Below are 18,912 nucleotides of genomic sequence, written 5' to 3'. Positions count from 1 at the left end.
ACTCTGCCCCCGGCCAAGGCTGACCAGGCCCTTGGTTCCAGCCCTTCCCAGGCTTCCCGGAATTCAGTGGGTGCCAGCTTGAGACAGCAAGGTTTCTGGCCCTGAACTAGCACGTGGTGCCGGCATGCAGGACGAGCATCCGGGAGCTCAGGGGACTCTGTGCAGACACGCACCTGTGCAGACACGCACCTGTGACAGACACGCATCTATGCGGACACACACCTGCAGCACTCAGAGACCTCCTGTGCCCTGCTGACCCCCCCGGACCAGCAGAGAGCAAAGAGAGGGCGGCCTTTGCGAAAAAGAGAGAAGGTGCGCCTACAACCCAAAGCACAGCGTAGGACGATCTCAGTGTGCACCCTGAGGGGGCAAACCCGGGAAGCGCCGTCATGAACGCTGGGTTTCAGACGAAGCCAGCGGACGAGGCGCAGCCGATGAGGACTTGGCCTCCCCGCCGGGGCTCCTGGAGGCCCCCCCCCCCCACCCAGGGCCAGGGCAGGTAGAGCAGGGGCAGTGAGGAGGATGGGGGCTGGGCCCACACCCCGGATGGGCTTCACGGCCCACGAGGCCGGCTCACGGCCCTCAGTCCGGGTCTGCGGCCGCCCAGGGTGGGTGACGTCCAGTGCTGCCCCTCCCGGCTGAAAACACAAGCCTCGGACTGAACCAGAGGGACAGGGGACCTTCTGTAGACACCAAGTTCTAAAACTCCCAGGAAGAGAGAGTGGGGGGCCCAGACTACACTTTCTAACCTCAGGGGGAACACAGTTCAGGGTCAGTTCCGGTGGCCGTGGTGGGGTGGGCACAGGGCACGCTGGCGCAGGCAGGAGACCAGACAGGAAGGAGGCGTCCCCCATGCGAGACGGCCCCGGAAGGTACCTTCAGGGCCACTTGGTTCCTGGCTCGGGCGGCTTTGTGCAGGGCCGTCATCCCGTCTCTGGCGCGGAAGTCCAGGTGAGCCCCGCCGTTTCTGAGAGCCTTGATCACCTCCGCGGGGTCGTCCAGCTGAGCGGCTAAGGTCAGCGGGGTCTCTACGGGACCCGAACACACGCAGTTCAGAACCACTTGGGAGACAGCCAGGGCCCGTGGCTCCCTAAGCCAAGTTCAGAGTCTACAAGGAGCTGGAGGACGTGACCCCAGAGGTACTGCGGCTCCCACCCGCCCGTGAGCCCCAATATCCACACACTCAGCATGACTCCGGTGACCCCGGGGACAGCGGAGGTGGTGTTTGGGGTCATGTGCAAGTCAACACGGGGGGCGGGCCAGAGTTTCCCCACGATCCCCTTGCGGGCTAGGGGTCCGAGAAGCCGCCCGCTGCCCTTGCCCTGGGTACCCAGAATCCCGCAGCACCATCCAGATGCTTCCTTTTGGGAGGAATGGCCCACTAGGGCTGTAGTTGAGGGTCTGCAAGGCAGATGCCCGCCTTTCACCTCAATTTCATGATGTTTACGGGCATCTTGGTGGACGCCAGGACCCGGCTGTAAGTGAGGGGTGGAGCCTGTGCCCCGTGGAGGTCTGGGCGGGCAGAGACCCGAACAGCCGTCGCAATGGCAGGGGCTCAGCTCGATAAACGGCCGGCATGAGGGCTGGGGCGGAAGCCCCGGGGAAGGAAAGACGAAGCCCGCCCCCCTGGGGACAAAGGTCAGGAAGGGTCCCCCACCGCCCGCCCGGTGCAGCTGACTCTGGGCCAGTCTGTAGCCGGCTGTGATGGGGACGCTGACATCTGGTCTAAGCCCATCTTCTCCACCCCTCTCGGTGAGTGCCCGCCACCACCACGGCCGAGCAAGGCACACCGTTATGATGCGGTTCATCTGAGAGGCGTTTACCTTACAGAAGAGTGCCAAGGGCAATGTGACGGCACGCAGGTCCCCAAGACCCAGACACGGCACACACGGCACGGGACGGTGAGGAGTCATTCTGACTTGAAGCACATTTGGAGAATAAAGGGACCGGGGCATCTGACCTGGGCTGAATTCCCTTCTGACCGCACCTCGGCCGCGATCCCCGCTGTCCCCAGGGCAGCTCCCCTGCCCCATCTATTGCTGATCCCTGGGCTAATTTACCCCCAAATGAGCACTGTGCCGAGCGCCGTTTAAATTCGCCGTGGGAGTCACCCTGCGCCTGGATTTTCCACGGTGACATGCGTGGGCTTAGCCACTCCTGGTGGCCAGCATGCGTACGTGGACACGGCTGTGTGCGAATGTGACACACAGCCCACACGCCCTCTCCCAAGGGACGCCGCACACCTCCCGCTTTGGTCACATGTGTCCCCGTGCGTCCCAAGCACGGACGAGGCTCACGAGTGCCACCACACGCAGGTCTGCGGTCCTACGAGAAAGACCCTCTCAGGCAGGGATCTTGTGTGAATTAGGAGTTTTCTGGGGCAGCGAATGGGGCAGTGACGATGGGGATGTTTCCTGCACAGGGAACATCCCCACGGCGAGGGGCACTGGGGGTCAAGACTGGCCAGTGTCTCCCACCTGGGGGCAGACACGCAGAAATGGGGAGACGTGAATTCAAAGCAAGCTTGGGGAGAGACCCCCGCCCAGCAGAGAGGGGAGAGGGAGCCCGTGGGCCTTCCCCCTCAGCCCCAGCCGTGGCCTGGCCGCAAGTGTTAGAAGGCCCCAGGGAGGTCTTGGTTCCTTGGGTGGCAGGTGAAGGGCGTGAAAAGCCTCGAAGTCAATTTTTTAAAACGTTTAGTTTTTTCGAGTGAGGGGGCAGAGAGGGAGGGAGAGAGAGGATCCCAAGTAGGCTCCACGGCCAGCGCAGAGCCCGATGCAAGGCTCGACCCCACAAACCGTGAGATCGTGACCAGAGCTGAAATCAAGAGTCAGACGTTTAACCGACTGAGCCACCCACGTGCCCCTCAGAGTCAAATTGCTTACAGCAACTTGAGGAAGCCAGCCCCTGGCGTTTAAGGTCCGTTTAGGACTGATGCACGTCTGGGGCAAGGTCGACCCTCAAAACGATTAGGATTCTTCTTTCTTATCTGGCTCCCCACACAAGGCCGATGCGAAAGTTGGGTGCTCCAAAGCAGATGTTAAGTTTACATCGCGCTGTTTCGTGGCAAGGGCTCCAGAAGCCCTCCTTGAATGACGCACCAGACTCGCCACATTCAGACCTGCCCAGGACCCACCCGGGGAGGTCAGGAGAGACCCCCGGCTTAGAGACCATTGAGGAAGGGGATGTCTGACAAGACCCCACCTGGAGGAGACAGGACCCTCCGCCCCAAGAAGACGCTCGCCCCTCACCTGCAAACCTGTGACCCTTGGGGGCTTGCACTGTCTGTGCCATTGATCACCACGTGGCCGCTCCTCTAACGAGCTTGGGACCGGCGGTCCCTTGCACTGTAATTCTCTGAAAATACTCCTCGGTTTTTGCATTTTGCAATTTCTTCGCTTTCAATAAATATTTTGGAACCTCAAAATGGCCCTGAAGACACCGCTCTAATCTTTTCCGATGGTCTTGAACACACAATACCATCTCACCTGGAAGCGGCCCGGCAGCATTTTGGCTCCAAAACAAACAGCCATGCTTCGACACGCTATCAAGCCACAGAAGAATGTGGCTGAATCTTGAACACATCCTGCTAAATGAGAAAAGGCAGTCTGAAAAAGCCAGCCTGCTGGATTCCAATTATAGGACATTCTGGAAAAGACGAAGCTATAGCAGAGGTAAACAGATCGCTGGTTCCAGGGGCTGCGGAGAGGGACAGGGGCGAATAGATAAAAAAACCACAGAGGACCGTTTTTGGTGACAAGACTGTTCCATATGACGCTCTAATCGTGAATGCCAGGATCAAACATCTGTCACAATCATAAACTTCACAGCACAGGGAGGGAAACCCAAGGCTTGCAGATTTTTTCAGTGAAGTTTAAAAACTCATCTCGGAGACCTGGGGATCTCAGTTCGGAATGCAGGACGTGACGAAAAGAGTCGAACCGCAGGCCAAATGGAAGAATCGGCCTCCCTGGAGGGAGTGGGGCAACCGAGTGCCGGCCTGCGGACCCAGGATGAAGTGGTCTGCAAGATGAAAGGCCAGGTGAACCCGGGGAAGCGCTGTGCCCTGTCAGCACCTAAAGCTGCTTCCATCCTGGGGTGCAGGTCAACAACTCTGAAACCACTCTACACGGGCCCTGGGATTGAACCATTAGATCAACAGATGGCAGGGAGCGGCGGCCAGGTTTCTCACTGTTAGCGGGGAGGTTACGGCTTAGCCACGGAAAGGAGGGCGGTGATCCGTGTGGCCGGGGATCAGAGCTGGAGACTCACGGTGAGCTCCATATGGACACAGACAGTTACATACAGAACTGATTGCAGGTATGCACGTATGCATGAGTTAGTACACACACACACACACACACACACACAGAGTTTGTTGTTCTGTCATCTGAGGGCCCAGAAGCAACGACACCCCAGCAGCACCGAGCACACCCAGCACCCAGATCTTGGTCCCTAAGACCATTCTCCAGGAAGAGAAACCAGGCTCCCAGAGGACTGGCGGGGTCTAGGTCTGGGCAGGAGGCACACAGGATGAGCCCGGGGTGCCTTCTAGTGCCGGGAAGTGAGCAAGGGGCCAAAAACTAACGACCCACACGGACGGGGTCTGTCAAAAGGACATGGGAGTCAGTGGCCAGAGCTGGAGCCCAACGATGAAATCTAGCACGGGGGCATAACCCAGATTACAAACTAAATACCCATCAGTCCATCCCAATAGAACTAACAGAGTAGATGTTAGTAAGAGTAAATAAATGAAGGCGGGTGGGGGGGGGGGGCGGGAAGAGAAGCCTCCCGGGCAGAATTCCCCATCACGTGTGCAGAAACTCTGTCCTCAAGAAGGTAGAGCCTCACTCCCCACTCATCAGGTGTGGGCTGTGCTTAGTGGCTTCCTTCTGAAAAGGATGGTCCATAAAGGGGATGAAGAGTGACCGCATAGCAGGGAACCTGACACTGACCTCAGCCAGGTGAGCAAGGTCAGCGTGTTGGGGACGAGACAGGTGGGGAGCACGTGCTCGGACGCAACGGGGACGGGAAGGGCGCTTCGCTCTGTGGCCCTCCGCCCAAACCCACAACCCTGTCTCATCATGACATAAACGTCAGACAAACCCCAATGGGGGGGGGGGGCGTTCTCCAAAATACCCGGCCAGTCCCCAAAAGAGCCGAGCGCTGCACAAACAAGGAAAGCCCCAGAAACCGTCACAACCGAGAGGGGCCTACGGAGACAAGATAATGAAGTTCCATGAGGGCTCCGGGGGCAGAAAAGGGACATTAAGGAACTACTAATGAGATATGAGGACAGCATGCGCCGCGGTTAGGAACGGCACATCAGGATTGGTTCATTAATTATAAAATGTGCCCCGCTCAGGTACAACAGCATCATCAGGGGAAATGGGCCGTGGGGAGCAGGTAGAACATTCTGTGCTGTCTTCCTAATAATCCTGTAGCTCTGACACTGCTCTAGCATAAGTCACGTGCTCACGGCTGTGCTGCAGGCGATGGTCTGATAGGACAATGCTGCCACTGACCTGTCCCCGGCTGGCGTCCTGAGGAACGTGCACCTCACGTCCCGGGGCGCTGTGAGGCGTTCCCAGCCTGACCTCTTCTCCCCCGGCCAGCCCTGGGGGGGGTGTCCTGGGGCCAAGCCCCTCCTGTGGGCCCTCGTCCTGCCCCCACCCAATTCCTTCCTTGCTTAATGTCCTTCCTCTTCACCGCAAGCACCTTGATGTGTCACCTGTAGCCGTCACTGAAACGCGGTGGGTGGAAGTAAGCAAATCCCTAACATCACTGGCTGTTGTGCCTGAGCTCCCATTTAAAGACAGGCCCTCTTTGTACCAGGAAGTGCGCCTGACCAGCCAGATGACCCGGACCTCCTCCGTGGTGGCACAGACCTCGTCCGCAGTCCCCGACCCTCTGCAGACTGACGTCTACGAGGTTCCAGAGCGCGTCTGCTCAAGCTGCCCCTCTCCCGTTGCCCATGGCTGTTCTTTCTGGAGGGCCTCATCCCGGGATTCCCTCAGCGGCTGCAGGGAGCCAGCCGCTTACGGACCCTGGTCGCCACCCACGTCCAACACGTTTCTTCTGATCGCAAGGCCGGCGCTCGGAGGAGGCCCGGCTCAGTGCACAGGGATCCAGAATGCCCGCGGAGCCTTCTAACTGGGCCGTGTGGGAGCTGGGTAGGGACGCCCAGGAGCCAGGCTGCGGTGACAGGTGGTGGACCCGAGCACACGTCGGCATGAATGACCATCCACGCCAGCCCGACAAGCTGACGAGCTACGATCACTGGCCCGGAAACGAACTCCAAATTGGATCGCACCACAGCCGCCTGGCGAGACCCACTCGATCAAGGAGAAGTCTTTTACTTCTCAATACGTTTCAAGAGTCGAAAGACGTTTCTGGCTTTATCAACACCCCGCCCTCGTGGTACCCGGGCTTCCCTCAAGCTGGGGAGCGCGGTGCGAAATAACAGCACTAAACTCATTTTCGCTCAAAGTGCTCGTTTTGTTTCCTTCTTGGGGCTCAAAATACCACATGCGTTGTCCCAGTGGTTCCAGCCAAAGCAGGAGATGAGCCCCAGACCCTGGTGGCCAAGGCTTTAATCCTTTAGACCACCTTGGCCGTCACTTGTTAAAATTTCCACTAGAACGGGCACCGACGGTTGGCTGTGATCACAGGCCGCCTTGTTTCAACTGACAGGTGGTTCCATGGAGATTTAATTCTCTCCTGTGCATCCTTCAATCCGAAGGGCCACTTCCTCGACCTCGGGGCCCCACGGGCGGCCCAGAAGCGCCAGAGAACCACGCAGCCCGAGCACAGGGACACGGCCCGCGTCCGAACATCGTGTTTCCTGCCCTTAGGAAGCCCGCTGCTTTCTACTCTCTGCGCAGGGCGGGGCGGGGCGAAGAAGTCTGCTTCTCAGCGGATCCTGCTGCGCGCCAAGTGGCTTTGTGAAAGTCGCCAAACTCAGCGGGGACACCCGCTCCAGTTGTCAGAGCCGGTGAGGGTGATGGCGTGGCGTCAGCACGTGGGACGGTGCTGCAGCCCGTGGTCCCGTCCGGGGACGGGAGGGGGCTCGCTCAGCGACCACAGACCGTCCGGTCCTGGACCCTCTGCACCAGCCGGAGGCCCGGCTGCGTCCTGCCAGGCACGCGTATGAGAAGAGAGACCCACCTCCTTCCCCCCCCCCCCCCCGGGGGTGACAGCAGGGATCCTGCGGTCTCAGAGCAATCAAACCTGGGCTCCGCCTCCTTGGCTCCCAGAGGACACTGGGGCGCAAAGAGGCCAGCTTCGTGGGACGTGAGAGGACTGAGGCGCAAGAGGCTTTCCACACCCTCGACACATCACGGGACGCTTAGCAGGCTGTGACGTAAGCACAGAGGTATTAAGCGCCCTGTCACCCTAGGGTGACTGCACCAGTTTGTCTGGGACCCGGGGGGGGGAGCCCCGAACATGGGACTTTCTGTGTGGAAACCAGGGCCATTTCAGGAGAAGGGGGACAAGTTGGTGACACGAGCTGTTGTCTGGAGGCAGCCCACTATGGCCAACTCTGAGTCGTCCCCGTGGGTCCAAAACAAGGAGAACACCACATCTCGAGTTTCCGCGGTGCTAACACGGCAGGGCGTTTCCGGAGACCTCACGGCGGATGACGCATCGCCCTTGGACACATGATGCGCTCTGCCGGGTGACGCTCCAGCGCTCCCGCCCCGTGGGTACCGCCATCCCACCGAGACCGCAGAGGCCCCTTCGACTGCACCCCACACAGCCAGGCGTCCCCAGACCCTCCCTGTCCCTCGACCAGAACAGCTGCTTCTCGCCTGGCGTGCGGACACGCGTGAGGAATCCGAAGACGCTGGGGACAGAGTGGCGGGGCTGGGGCACAGCGAGGGGCCGGAGGCACTGCCTGCTCAGGGTCTCGGGGCCGCACGTGGCCTCTGCTGCAGCGCTTTGTATCTTAACTACACGCCCTTTCTGCAGGCTGTACGTACTTTTGTTTGGCCTTTAAAAATAAAACTTGCCGTGTTCGCTCTTTGTTAGTTATACCTACATACGGTAAAAAAAAAAAAAAAAAAAAAAAAAACCTGCACGCGGATGTTTATAGCAGCTTTTTTCACAATTGCCAAAGCCCGGAGGCAGCCAAGACGCCCCTCAGCAGGTGGCGGACACACAAGCTGTGGTCCCTCCAGACAACGGGATCGCGTTCAGCGCCAAAGGGAAGTGAGCTCCCACGCCGTAATGTTACGGAGGAAACACAGACGCATCTAACCAAGTGAAAGAACCCAGTGTGAAAAGGCCACATACTATAGGGTTCTGACTCTACAACACCCTGGAAAAAGCAAAACCACGGAGACAGTAACGACATTGGGGTCTGCCGGGCGTCGGCGGGGACGGAGGGTGAATGAATGGAGCACCGAGGGCCTCTTGGGCAGGAAAACAAGTCTGTGTATCACTGTAGGGACAGACACGTCACGGCGTCTGTCAAAACCCACAGGATGTGCAAGACCAACAGCGACCCCCAGGGTAGCCCGCGGACTCTAATTAGTAATAGCCGGCTCGTGGGGTGTGACCATCAGCCACGCCAACGCGGGAAGCTGGTGGTTACCGGACCACAGAACCCCCACTTTATCCACTAACTTTTCCGTAAACCATTAACAAATAACGTCGGCTGATTTTAAAACCAAAAAAAAGCGGGTGAAGAGAAACCAGGGAAGATTCCGCTTAACAGAAGAATAGTAACTACCACCAGGAGAAATCCTGACCCAGGGGGCGCCTGGGTGGCTCAGTCAGTTAAGTGTCCAACTTCGGCTCGGGTCATGATCTCGCGGTTCGTGGGTTCGAGCCCCACGTCGGGCTCTGTGCTGACAGCTCGGAGTCTGGATCCTGCTTCGGACTCTGTGTCTCCCTCTCTCCCTGCCCCTCCCCTGCTCACGCTCTGCCTCTGTCTCTCTCAAAAATAAATAAGCATTAAAAAAAAATTTTTAAAAAGAAAAGAAATCCTGACCCAGACAATTCACGTCTGGCTGCCACCCTGGGAGAACAATTGAAGACAAGTCTCCAGTTTCTCTGTCCAGACGAGAAAACAAATCCAAACCCACACTGCTCAATGGCACGAAGCAGCGGCCGGAGCAGAGACGGGGCACCCGAGAGGAAGACATGGGCCCCTACGGGCCGCGGCATCCAGCTCCAGGCAGGGCACGGGAAAGGGCACAGGCGTCTGGAGACAACCCGGGCTCTGAGCTGTGTGGCTCTGGAGGCCGGGTGAGGGTCTGCCTTGGAAGAAGCGTACTGCCGACTGCTGTTTCCGGGCGAGGGGGTCGTGCGGGAAGAAGGGCAGCCCAGAGCAGACCCTCGGCCTCCCCCTACCGCCGGCCCCGCCCCGTGGAATCATCTGGAAACTGCCACGGAAGAGGCCAGGCTGGCGGACGCCCAGGCCAAAGGCTGACCCAAGGAGGGAACCACAGACAACACAGACACACGTCCTCTCCATGTGTGCCCTGTGTGTCCCCTCAAGTGTGCCTTCCGTGTCCCCTCATGCGTGCTCTGTGTCCCCTCCACGTGTGCTCTGTGTCCCGTGTGCATCCTTCTGTCCCCTCTATGCATGCGCTCTGTGTCCCCTCATATGTGCCTTCTGCCCCCTCCATGTGTGTCCTTGTGTCCCCTCTGTGTGCCCTCTGTGTCCCCCTCCACGTGTCCCATCTCCTGGCGTCTCGGGCACTGAAGCTGTGGTCAGAAGTTAAATTTAGGAGACACACAAGTCAACGGTGATCACGGCACAGCAGCTTGAGCTGGGGGGGGGGGGACACGTTCGGCTGGACGGGCACGAGGTGGGGGTCCTGTCCCAGCTCGAGGGGGTCAGAGGAGCCCCTAGAGATGACGAGAAGGCTCCATTCTTGAGCTGACATACGCATCTGCTGTGGGCCCAGTAACGGCCCAGAGTGGTGGGACACATTTAAGTGACGGTGGCCCGGACAGAGGGCTGGCCGGTCCCCAGAGGAGGGGAAGCGGGGGCCCTACCGGCTGAGTCCAGGAGGAGCGCTCTCCCGCCCGAGGTGACCAACCTGCAGGGACAAACACTCCAGCTGCCACGGAGCCTACCTGAGTCCTCCCGGCCATCCCAGCTTGGCGTGCCTCCCGGCAGGGGACACCCTCCCCCGGGTGACTGCGCTCCGCCCCAGGGGACCTCGGGCAATGCCTGCAGACAGTCTGGTCGTCACACCTGCGGGTGCCACTGGTGCCTGGGGTGGCGGCCAGCGGTGCTGTGAACGCCCCACAACACAGACGCCTCCCCCCACAAACAAGTGTCCAGCCCCACCGTGGAGCAGGGTCCCACCATAAAAAGGAAGGAAGCCCCACCCTCCTGACAACACGGATGGACCCGGAGGGCCCGGCGCAACCTCAGCCAGGCAGACAGATGCCGTGTGAGCCAACGCGCCGAACCTAAAAACGCCGACTCCCTAAAGAGAGAAGATGGCGGCTGTGGGTGGTCAAAGACACCAACCTCCAGTCACAAGACGGGTGAGACCTGGGGACGTCGGTGCGGCCCGGGGACGAGAGCTAACGTCACCGTAGGGCACATGTGCGAGTCGCTGAAGGGATGTTAACCAGGCTTATGGGCTCAGTTCCCAAGGTGCACGTACATGTATCGGGTGGTTACGCGGCAGCCCGAAGCCAACACGACATTACAGGTCAACTACGTCTCGGTAAGACCGGGGAGGGGGATGAGATTAAAGAAGAGGCAGTGTTTAAAAAAGAAGACGTCACGGGGGCCGAGGTCAGGGACCCCTGTCATTCTGACCCGAGAACGACCAGCGGCCCACACGCGGAAGGAGGTTAGGAAGACGTGCGCGTGTCGGTGCGTGTCCCATGGGGGGTGCACGACAGCTCGTACACCTTGCCATCCGTTCCCTCCTTCATCCGTTCACTCGTTCGGCAGCTGTGGATGAGCGCCGACCGCGTGCCGGGTGCCGGGCCGGCTGCCCGGCTCAGCCCCCCTTGCCCGCGACTCACGCAGGAGTGACAAAGCCCTTTCAAGAACCAAGGGACGTGTCAGTGTTGCACACGCGTGTGCAGGGTGCCAACAGAAGCACCTCTTCGGACTCAACCTGCGCTCCAGCGAGGCGTACTGACGTCCCCCCCACCCAGGACCTGCCTCCAGTGTCCGGGTCATGGAAATTCGGATCCAAGCCGCGTTCCAGCATCTTAGTGATCTTTTCCACCGAGCGGTGCTGAATGTGGTCCGTGAACTTTTTCAGATTGGTCTAAAGAGAAAAACGAAAAGACAGAAATGTCTTAACGGGTCGCCGGGAAGGTTCCTTACAGGGTGTGCCCTGGCTTCCGCCGTGGAGAGGGAGCCGCCCCCCGCCCCTGCCCCTGCCCCCCGCCGGGCGCTGTGGACCCACCAGGCAGCGGCTGGGCGTCTGGAAGCCAAGCACGCGGCAGGTGCAACCAGGCCGCCCTGGATGCGGGTTTCAGAAATCTCTCGCCTTTCAGCCTTTCACTGTCACCAAGAGCCACAGGACTTTCCTTTGCTTTTGAAAGGACAAACCAGCTGGGCCCCTTTGAAAAACTAGTTTCCCGGGTCCACCCAGGCCGTCAGACTCCACCTCCGGGACGTGAGGCCCAGGGACTGCTGTTCGTGTTCTCTAGTCTCGAAAGCAGCAGCTGCGACGGAGAGCGGACAGGGCAGCCTCCTGCTGGGCTAATCCACTTTTGGGTGGACCCCGTGACTACGTGGATGGAAACAGGGACGCCTGGGCACAGAGCGATTCAAGGTGAGGAGAAAAATTCACTTTTCGGGAGGTCAGAATGATCCGTGGGTCAGCCCTGGCGGGGAGGGATGTCTCCCCAGCTTTGCCCGGCCCCGTCTGCAACAGGGAGCAGACGGCCCCCGGGCTACCTGACGATGACCACGGTATCCCGTCTGCCTCCACCCGAAGACGCCAACCCTTGCCGCTGGCCCGATTCTGCAGCCTCCTGCACAGGGCTCCCCCCACACACCGCAGGGACAGCAGCGAGGGCTCCGGGACCTCCGGCCCGCCGACACAGGCTGGTTCTCCACCCGAATGTTTTCTGTACATTCCAGGGCCAGAATTAACAGATGCCCAGCGACACAAGGGACACTGGGTGTCACTTAATGCTTTCACTGCTATTTACTAACCAACGTTCTTATTAATCCGAAAGCACGTTCTTATCTACACTTCAGAAAGTAATCAGAACAGCCAGAAGCTTCCTCCAGACCTTGGGGTCTAAACACGGCCACCCCGGCAGATTCCAAGGCTGGGCAAGGAATGTGCACGCGGGCCAGGAACATTAGTTGGGCCACAAAGTTGTCAGCACTCAGAGGACAGTGGGGACATGCCAGAGGGCAGAGAGCCGGCCACATCTGGCAACTTGAGCACAGAAAGAAATAACGGCGTACCGTAACCGCTGAGCACGGTAAAATCCACGCGTCTACCGCGGCACAAATCGGGGACAGAACAAAAGCCAGGGGAAGCCGCTGGCTGAGAACGCCCTCCGCGAGCTCACCTGGACGGCACCGGGACAGGCGAGGGGCAGGGTCCAGGCGGCTTCCTGATGCTGGCCCTCCCTGGGCTCACATCCTCGGGCATCCTCAGAAATCACACATCCTTCCCAGCACTAAGGCAGATGCGGCCACGCGCTCCAGCCCCAGCAGCCCCTGGACACGCACGGCGTCCCCGACCAAGGGCAGGAGCCCCGCCAGCAAGCCAGCCCTCACGGACCGCAGCCCGTGGCTCTCCGTCTCAACCCTGCCGGCCACGTGCAGGCCTCACCTCCGGGCGGTTTGTGCGAACAGCTCTTTCGCTGACTCTGTGCTCAGTGCTGTCCTCCCTGTCGCCAGTGGTGGCTCAGAGAGAATGGCTACCCCTCCTCCCAGAAACACCCGGGGGGACGTGCCCACAGCAGCGTCCCCTCCGATGCCAGTCGATGCACAAGTTTGCCACCAGCATGCTTTCGTCACACAGGAGGAGAGGAGAGCCACGTCCAGGGGCTCTGGCGGGCGGACGCCCTCCCGGGCACCAGGAAGGCGCGTTCATTTGTGTGGTTTGGTCAGGCCCACGGGGGCCACGCCAGCGGAGGACACGCAGGTGCATGCACCTTGCCCCCGAGGGCACAAGTCCGGACCCACCCTGCGGCGGGGTCCCGCCTCCGAGGAAACCTCGTGGCCCCCTGATCTGTGGAGACGGCGATGTCACGTAAGAGACACGAGGCCGGGTGTGGAAACGGCAGCCGTCCCCGCCTACCTTTGTGTGCAGCTTGGCCAACTGTTTCTCGTCCAGGTTGGATTGCTTATACACCCGCTTCTTGTATCGAAACTGGCACAGAAACAGAGACAGGAAGAAAGAAAACACGTGAGTACGTCACATGGTGTTCAAAGGCCGCCTCGCAGAAGGCAGGGGCCCCACCGCTAACTCTCCCGGGGAAACTAAGCACAGTCGTCCCACAGACCCCTGACATCACAAGAATGACACCTGCAGGGATCCGCAGCCGCGGGGCTGAAAAGCCACGGAAAGGAGAGCCACCCAAAGGGACGAAGGAGGCGTAGCCTCCCGCAGAGAAGCCACGCAGGCGCTCCTCTGCATTAGTGGTGATCGGGGTCCTCATGGCCGTGCGTGTGGCCCCGTGGACAAATCAGGATGTTTCTTTGACGTCCTCCCTCACCAACGTGCGTGAGAAGCCCGGCCCGGCGAAGCCAGCGTCCCCCGTGCCTCAGGCCTGGCCCGGGCACTCCCTGCAAACGTGCACCCCCCTGCCCCCAAACTGGAAACCACACGTTTTCCTCCAACGTCGGAGGTGCCCAAGAACAACGTGCGGGTGCCAGTCGGCCTTGAACCCCAGCACCTCTGCCTCAGGCCGCGCCCGGAGGCCCCTTGGAGGTAAAACGTCCCAGAGGTGCTACTGAAGGTTGGGGAGGGCACCAGCAGCTTGCGGGAAGACCCCCGGTCAGGACACCTGTTTGGTTCCAGCCCCACCGATGTCCCGTCAGCCCGGGGCGGGCGCTGTCCCGTCTCAGACTCCGGTTCCCGATCTGTCGGTGGGGACACCCGAGGACGGTGCGTGGGCGTCCTGGCCCGGACCGGCTCTGGCCAGATGCGCCCCACGCCTCCCTGGGTTCCGCCACAGCCCGGGGGTTTACACGAGCACGGGTGGGGGTGGGGGAGGAAGGACGGTGTGGGGCAGCGGGGGCGGGGGGGCCCATCCTGGCACCGACTCTAACTGCACATACAGGGTCCGAACTGACAAAATTCCTGTCGCACGGACTGAAACCGGGCTTTCTGTCAAGTGTCAAAACAAGCCCATGGTGAAGCCAGGAAGTTTGGTGGAAAGTTCCGGGACCACGGGTGCTGGCCGCGGGCCGCAGGCGTCCGTCTCCCCGGGCTGGACCGGCAGCAGGGGCCCCAGACCTGGTTTAGGACTTCTTCCCCCGGTTCTAGACTCGAGCAGGACCGCATGCTGCGTGAGCCCCTCGAACACCTGGTCTGTACCCGTCAGACCTCCGAGGTTTCGGGAGCCACGAGGGGTGACGCCGGGAGAGGTGGGGGCTCACTGACTGACGCCTCTAAGGGAATCCGAGTCACCGGGACTCCTTCGGGGTGTAAAAAGACGCTGGGGCCGCGAACGTCCCCTGGAGGGACGGGAAATGCTCAGAGGAAGAGGAGTGCTTCCCGAGGCGCCCTCGTGTCTAGCCTGTGGCGACGGGGACGCAGCTCCCAACACAAACCCTTTCCCTGCTCTTTCCTCAGTGCTTCACACGCAGCCAACCACATTCTACCAAAATTCTCAGGGGCAAAGAGCTCACGGCCATGGCCGCCCGACCGGTGGGAGGCCGGGCCCGTCTCCCTCCGCCCAGCGGATCACCTGGCGGGACGGAGGCCCAAGGAGACGAGTAAGCGGAAGTACAGTCCCTCCCCCGTTTGTAGGAGACCGCCAGCAGCCCGTGGACACCCTCCCTTGAGCCTCACGGCCCCCCAGGAAGGCGGGAGTAACGTCCCCTCGATTTCAAAGCCGGGAACCCGAGGCCCAGAGAGGCTGGGTGGCAGGCCCAGGCCACACAGCTACCAGGAACGAACCGAGCCCCGTGTGGGGTGACGCACACGCGGGAACAGAGGCGCCCCCCCCTCCCCCCACAAACCACCCCCTCAGCCCCTTGACACAAGTCCCTGCACAGGACGTGGGAGGGAAGGCGAGTGTGTCCCTTCTGGAGTCCACGGCACTGCCCTGCCCAGCTTACAGGGTGTCCCCACTCCCTCTCCTTTGGTTCTCGGTGCGTGGGGGACCGGCCGGAGTCACCCTCTGATCAAGAGGGTTCTGGACGTCCTGGTCTTCTCGCCAGGTTTTACTCCCAATGTGGAAATGATCAGTCCCCAAAATGAATCGCCCGTTTCCTGTTCCCGGTCTGTCACCTGCCACTCAAGCGTGAGCTCTGGCACACCCGACCTTGACAGTCCTGTGCACGGCGAGCACGCCTAGGAAGCGTCTGGTGCTTAACAGGCCCCCGACGCGGGATTTTTTTTTTTTTTTTTTTTGGCAATGGATACCCATTTCACGGAGAAGCAAACTGAGGTCAGAACAGTGAACCACAGGATGCCAAGTGGCACCCCATCTTTTCCTCCACTGAACCCCTCTGGTCTGACACATGTTCCATCCAAATGGGGGTCCCAATAACCTCAGCCTCAAAGTCTCTATCAAGCCCAGAAATGTGCAGATTCGGTCCGGCCTCGGTCCATGACCTCTCTGACTCCAGAGTGATCTCGTCGCTGAGAATATGGCAAAGCCCACTCAGCTTGCTCACGGGCTGGTGACAATTCCCCACGTGCAGCCCCCCACTGTTTGAGGAGGCTGAAATGAGCCTCATCACTCGATAACAGCAACGGGACAAATGACCACCTGCCAGCGACTTGCACAAGTGCCTTAATACGTCACGTGGAAATACCGCGCGTAAAGCCGGGGGTCCGAGCAGCAGGGGCCGGTGGCACACTGCGTGTGGCCCAGGTTGCGCACTGACCCTTCACGAGGCAGCCCGGACCGACAGCAACTCCGAGCCCACTGGTCATTCCTGGGCAAGAAGCAGGAAGGAAATCCTGCCTCTGATCACAGCCGGATGGCCACTGGCCAGCCCACATCCAGGGACAGAAGACTGACTCGGGGAGGCGGAAGCGGGCCCCACTCCGCACCCCAGGACCCGCAGGCCCCCGCGACATGACCCTGAGTCGCACCAAGGTTAGCTCACCCCAAGATTTCTCAAAACAAACGGAGAAGAACTGGCGTGGCCGTCTGAGCTCCGCCAAATCAGGTGCAACCCCAACCTCGCCACGAACTTCGAACTTGGGGGTCACTGCCCTGTTGAAGTCAGATCTGGAGTCCCGCGAAGGTCCTCCCCCCCACCCCGCATCCAGGCCGCGAGGCAGACGCCGGTACCTCCAGGGAGGGGATGCCCTTGCCCGCGGGCTGCGGGTACTCGCGCAGAAGCCGCTCCTCGTCCAGGAACTTCCCGTCGCGCCCGTTGCTGGCAGGCTGGAACAGCCCGTAGTTGAGGACGTCCTTCAGGCTCTGGTTCAAGGAACACAGAATCCGCTGCTTCGCGACCCACACGGTCGCGTCCGGGTCAAACCGAAGGCACTTCTGCAGAGAAGGACAAAGACACCTGATCAGTGGCACATCCCACCCGGCACGTGGCCAGAGATGTCAGAGGTGTTTCCACAGAAGTTCTCTGAGCAGTGGACCCCCGCCCCCACGCTTCAGGACGAGAGATCAGACCCTCTTGTCGCCCGGATGGAGACACGGTGTCAACACCGGAGGAGAAAAGCAAGGACTGAGCCACTGGCTTCTGCGGCCTTGACTCAGACCCTTGGCACCGGCCCTGGTTTTCTGGTCAACGACGCCGACCGCCTCGGGCGGCTCCCCCCCTGCGTGGGGCTTCTCAAACCCCCAGCGCTTGTGGACACCGTGTCGACCCCCCGGCCACCCAGCAGAGCGTCTGAGGCAGCACGTCCGGGCCCCGAACCTGCACTGGTCACGAGCATGAAGGTGACAGGGAACACGCTTTGAGAGCCGCAGCTCAAGCAGAGCATAGCACGATTTCCCTCGTACGTCGGCCGCACGTCATCGCCGACACAGATGGAGGCCTCGGCTCGCAACCTCTCTGGTGGGAAGGTCCACGGCAAGCGGCCGTGCCACTCTGCCGGACTGTGGACAGACCAGCCCCGCCACTCCCAAACCAGAAAGGAAGGCCGTGATGGACACAGTCGGACCTAAAAAATCCCATCGGTTGCCAGGAGTGGCAATTTTTTAAATCTTCAAGCGTGTAGACGGGGCCTGCAAAATCAGTCACACCTTGCAAAAGTACAACCGTGCCACTAAGTACCCAAAGGTTATGCTCCCGGGCATAACCTTCTGGGAGATTCACCAACGAACCAGGAAAAGCAAACGCAGCATCACATCTGCTTCTAACCACGACATCTCGTTTTTTTAAAGACTTTGTTTTTCCACTTTTTTAATGTTTTCTTTTTTTTTTTTTTGAGAGAGAGCACACGCAGTGGAGGGGCAGAGGGGGAGAGAGAGAGAGAGGAGAGAATCCCAAGTAGGCTCTGCACTGTCCGTGCAGAGCCCAAGGTGGGGCCCGATCCCACAAACCATGAGATCGTGACCTGAGCTGATATTAAGAGTTGGATGCTTCACCAACTGAGCCACCCAGGCACCCCATGACTTCTCATTTTTGTTGAATTAAAATGATGTTCTATTGAACAGCCATCAGCCGGGGCTTGAGATGGCCTTGTCACTGTAAAAAAAAAACCCTCAAAAAGGACAGGAGGCTGGGACGGGTTCTCTACTGGGGGTTGGGCGTGCCCAAGGACACGGAGGCCCTCCCCGCATCGTCCCGTGCCTCAGCCTCCGGGAAGCACCTCCCCACCAGGTAAGAAGAACCTGCCCCACTCAACAATGAGGAACCTTCAGCAGGCAGCCCAGGGTCCCGCTGCCAGGAAACCTGACCCTTACACACGATTCACCCATCCGTCCCTCCCCACTGTCAATGGCTGAATTCAAGGGTGACCTCGGAGCTCCCTTGGGGCTACCAGGCTGGGTGAGGGCGGGCTGTTCACTTCGGTGATGCTTCATGACTGCAGCCGCAGCCCCGGCCGGCCTTGGCTGGGTGACGGGAGTATCTGGAGACACAACAAACTAGATCTGCCCGACGTGACCGAGCGGGGCTGCAGATAACAAACACGCCAAGTCCTGTTTCGGGAGTCGCCATTGGCCTCTGGTTCCAACCACACAGACACCCAAGTTCCCTTGAATGCCAGCACCCCAGGCTGACCTGGGGCCCCTGCACTGTGGCCAGCAGGTGAGCACCCAGTGGAATACAGGCTGGCACCTGCTCCCAGGAAACCCGTGGGCCTTTGCAGGTGATCACAGAGCGCCCACTGCCACTCTGGGCGGAGCCGGGGCCGCAGAGTCTATGCCCTGGGCGGGCCAGTTCTGCACAACAAAGAACCGTCCTGCTCTAAGAAACAGCAAGAAGACCTAATTCAGAAACTTCCAGAAGGAGTAGGAGCTTGGCGGTCAGGAAGGCCTGGGCTTACAGCCCAACTGGTCACACTACCTTTGTGATCCTGGGCGAACCCACCGGCCCAGAAGTCCCTGTTCCCGGGGTGAAAATCGGAACCCACCTAACTGGAGGGGCTTGTAAGGGTCAGACAGAATGTAAATAATACAGGCCGTTAGGGGTTGAACGTGTCCCGCAAAGCACGCTGACGTCCTGACCCCTTTTATCTGTGCGTGCGATTTATTTGGAAATAGGGTCTTGGCAGAGGTAATCGAGTTAAGATGAGGTCGTAACAGAGTAGGGCGGGCCGCAATCCACTGTGTCCCTCTGAACAGGGAAATTTAGGCACAAACGTGCAC

The 18,912-nt window shown here is 60.0% G+C and overlaps 1 protein-coding gene across 12 annotated transcripts in view; it reads right to left on the bottom strand.

Moving 5' to 3' along the window:
* Nucleotides 1-18,912, bottom strand: part of SHANK2 (SH3 and multiple ankyrin repeat domains 2) — a 500,122-nt gene that overhangs the window by 391,103 nt on the left and 90,107 nt on the right. For 11 of the 12 annotated variants that reach the window (XM_053202783.1, XM_053202784.1, XM_027045494.2 and 8 more), the window contains 4 exons: nt 16,429-16,632; nt 13,254-13,325; nt 11,141-11,249; nt 877-1,028 (listed from right to left, as the gene is read on the bottom strand). In XM_053202783.1, coding sequence (XP_053058758.1) covers nt 877-1,028; nt 11,141-11,249; nt 13,254-13,325; nt 16,429-16,632 — 537 coding nt within the window. The other variant, XM_053202785.1, reaches the window with a different exon arrangement.

This window comes from Acinonyx jubatus, chromosome D1, assembly GCF_027475565.1.
Source record: "Acinonyx jubatus isolate Ajub_Pintada_27869175 chromosome D1, VMU_Ajub_asm_v1.0, whole genome shotgun sequence".
Lineage (NCBI taxonomy): Eukaryota > Metazoa > Chordata > Mammalia > Carnivora > Felidae > Acinonyx > Acinonyx jubatus.
Note: the sequence above shows the minus strand (reverse complement) of the source record. Positions and strands in the feature narration are given on the sequence as shown.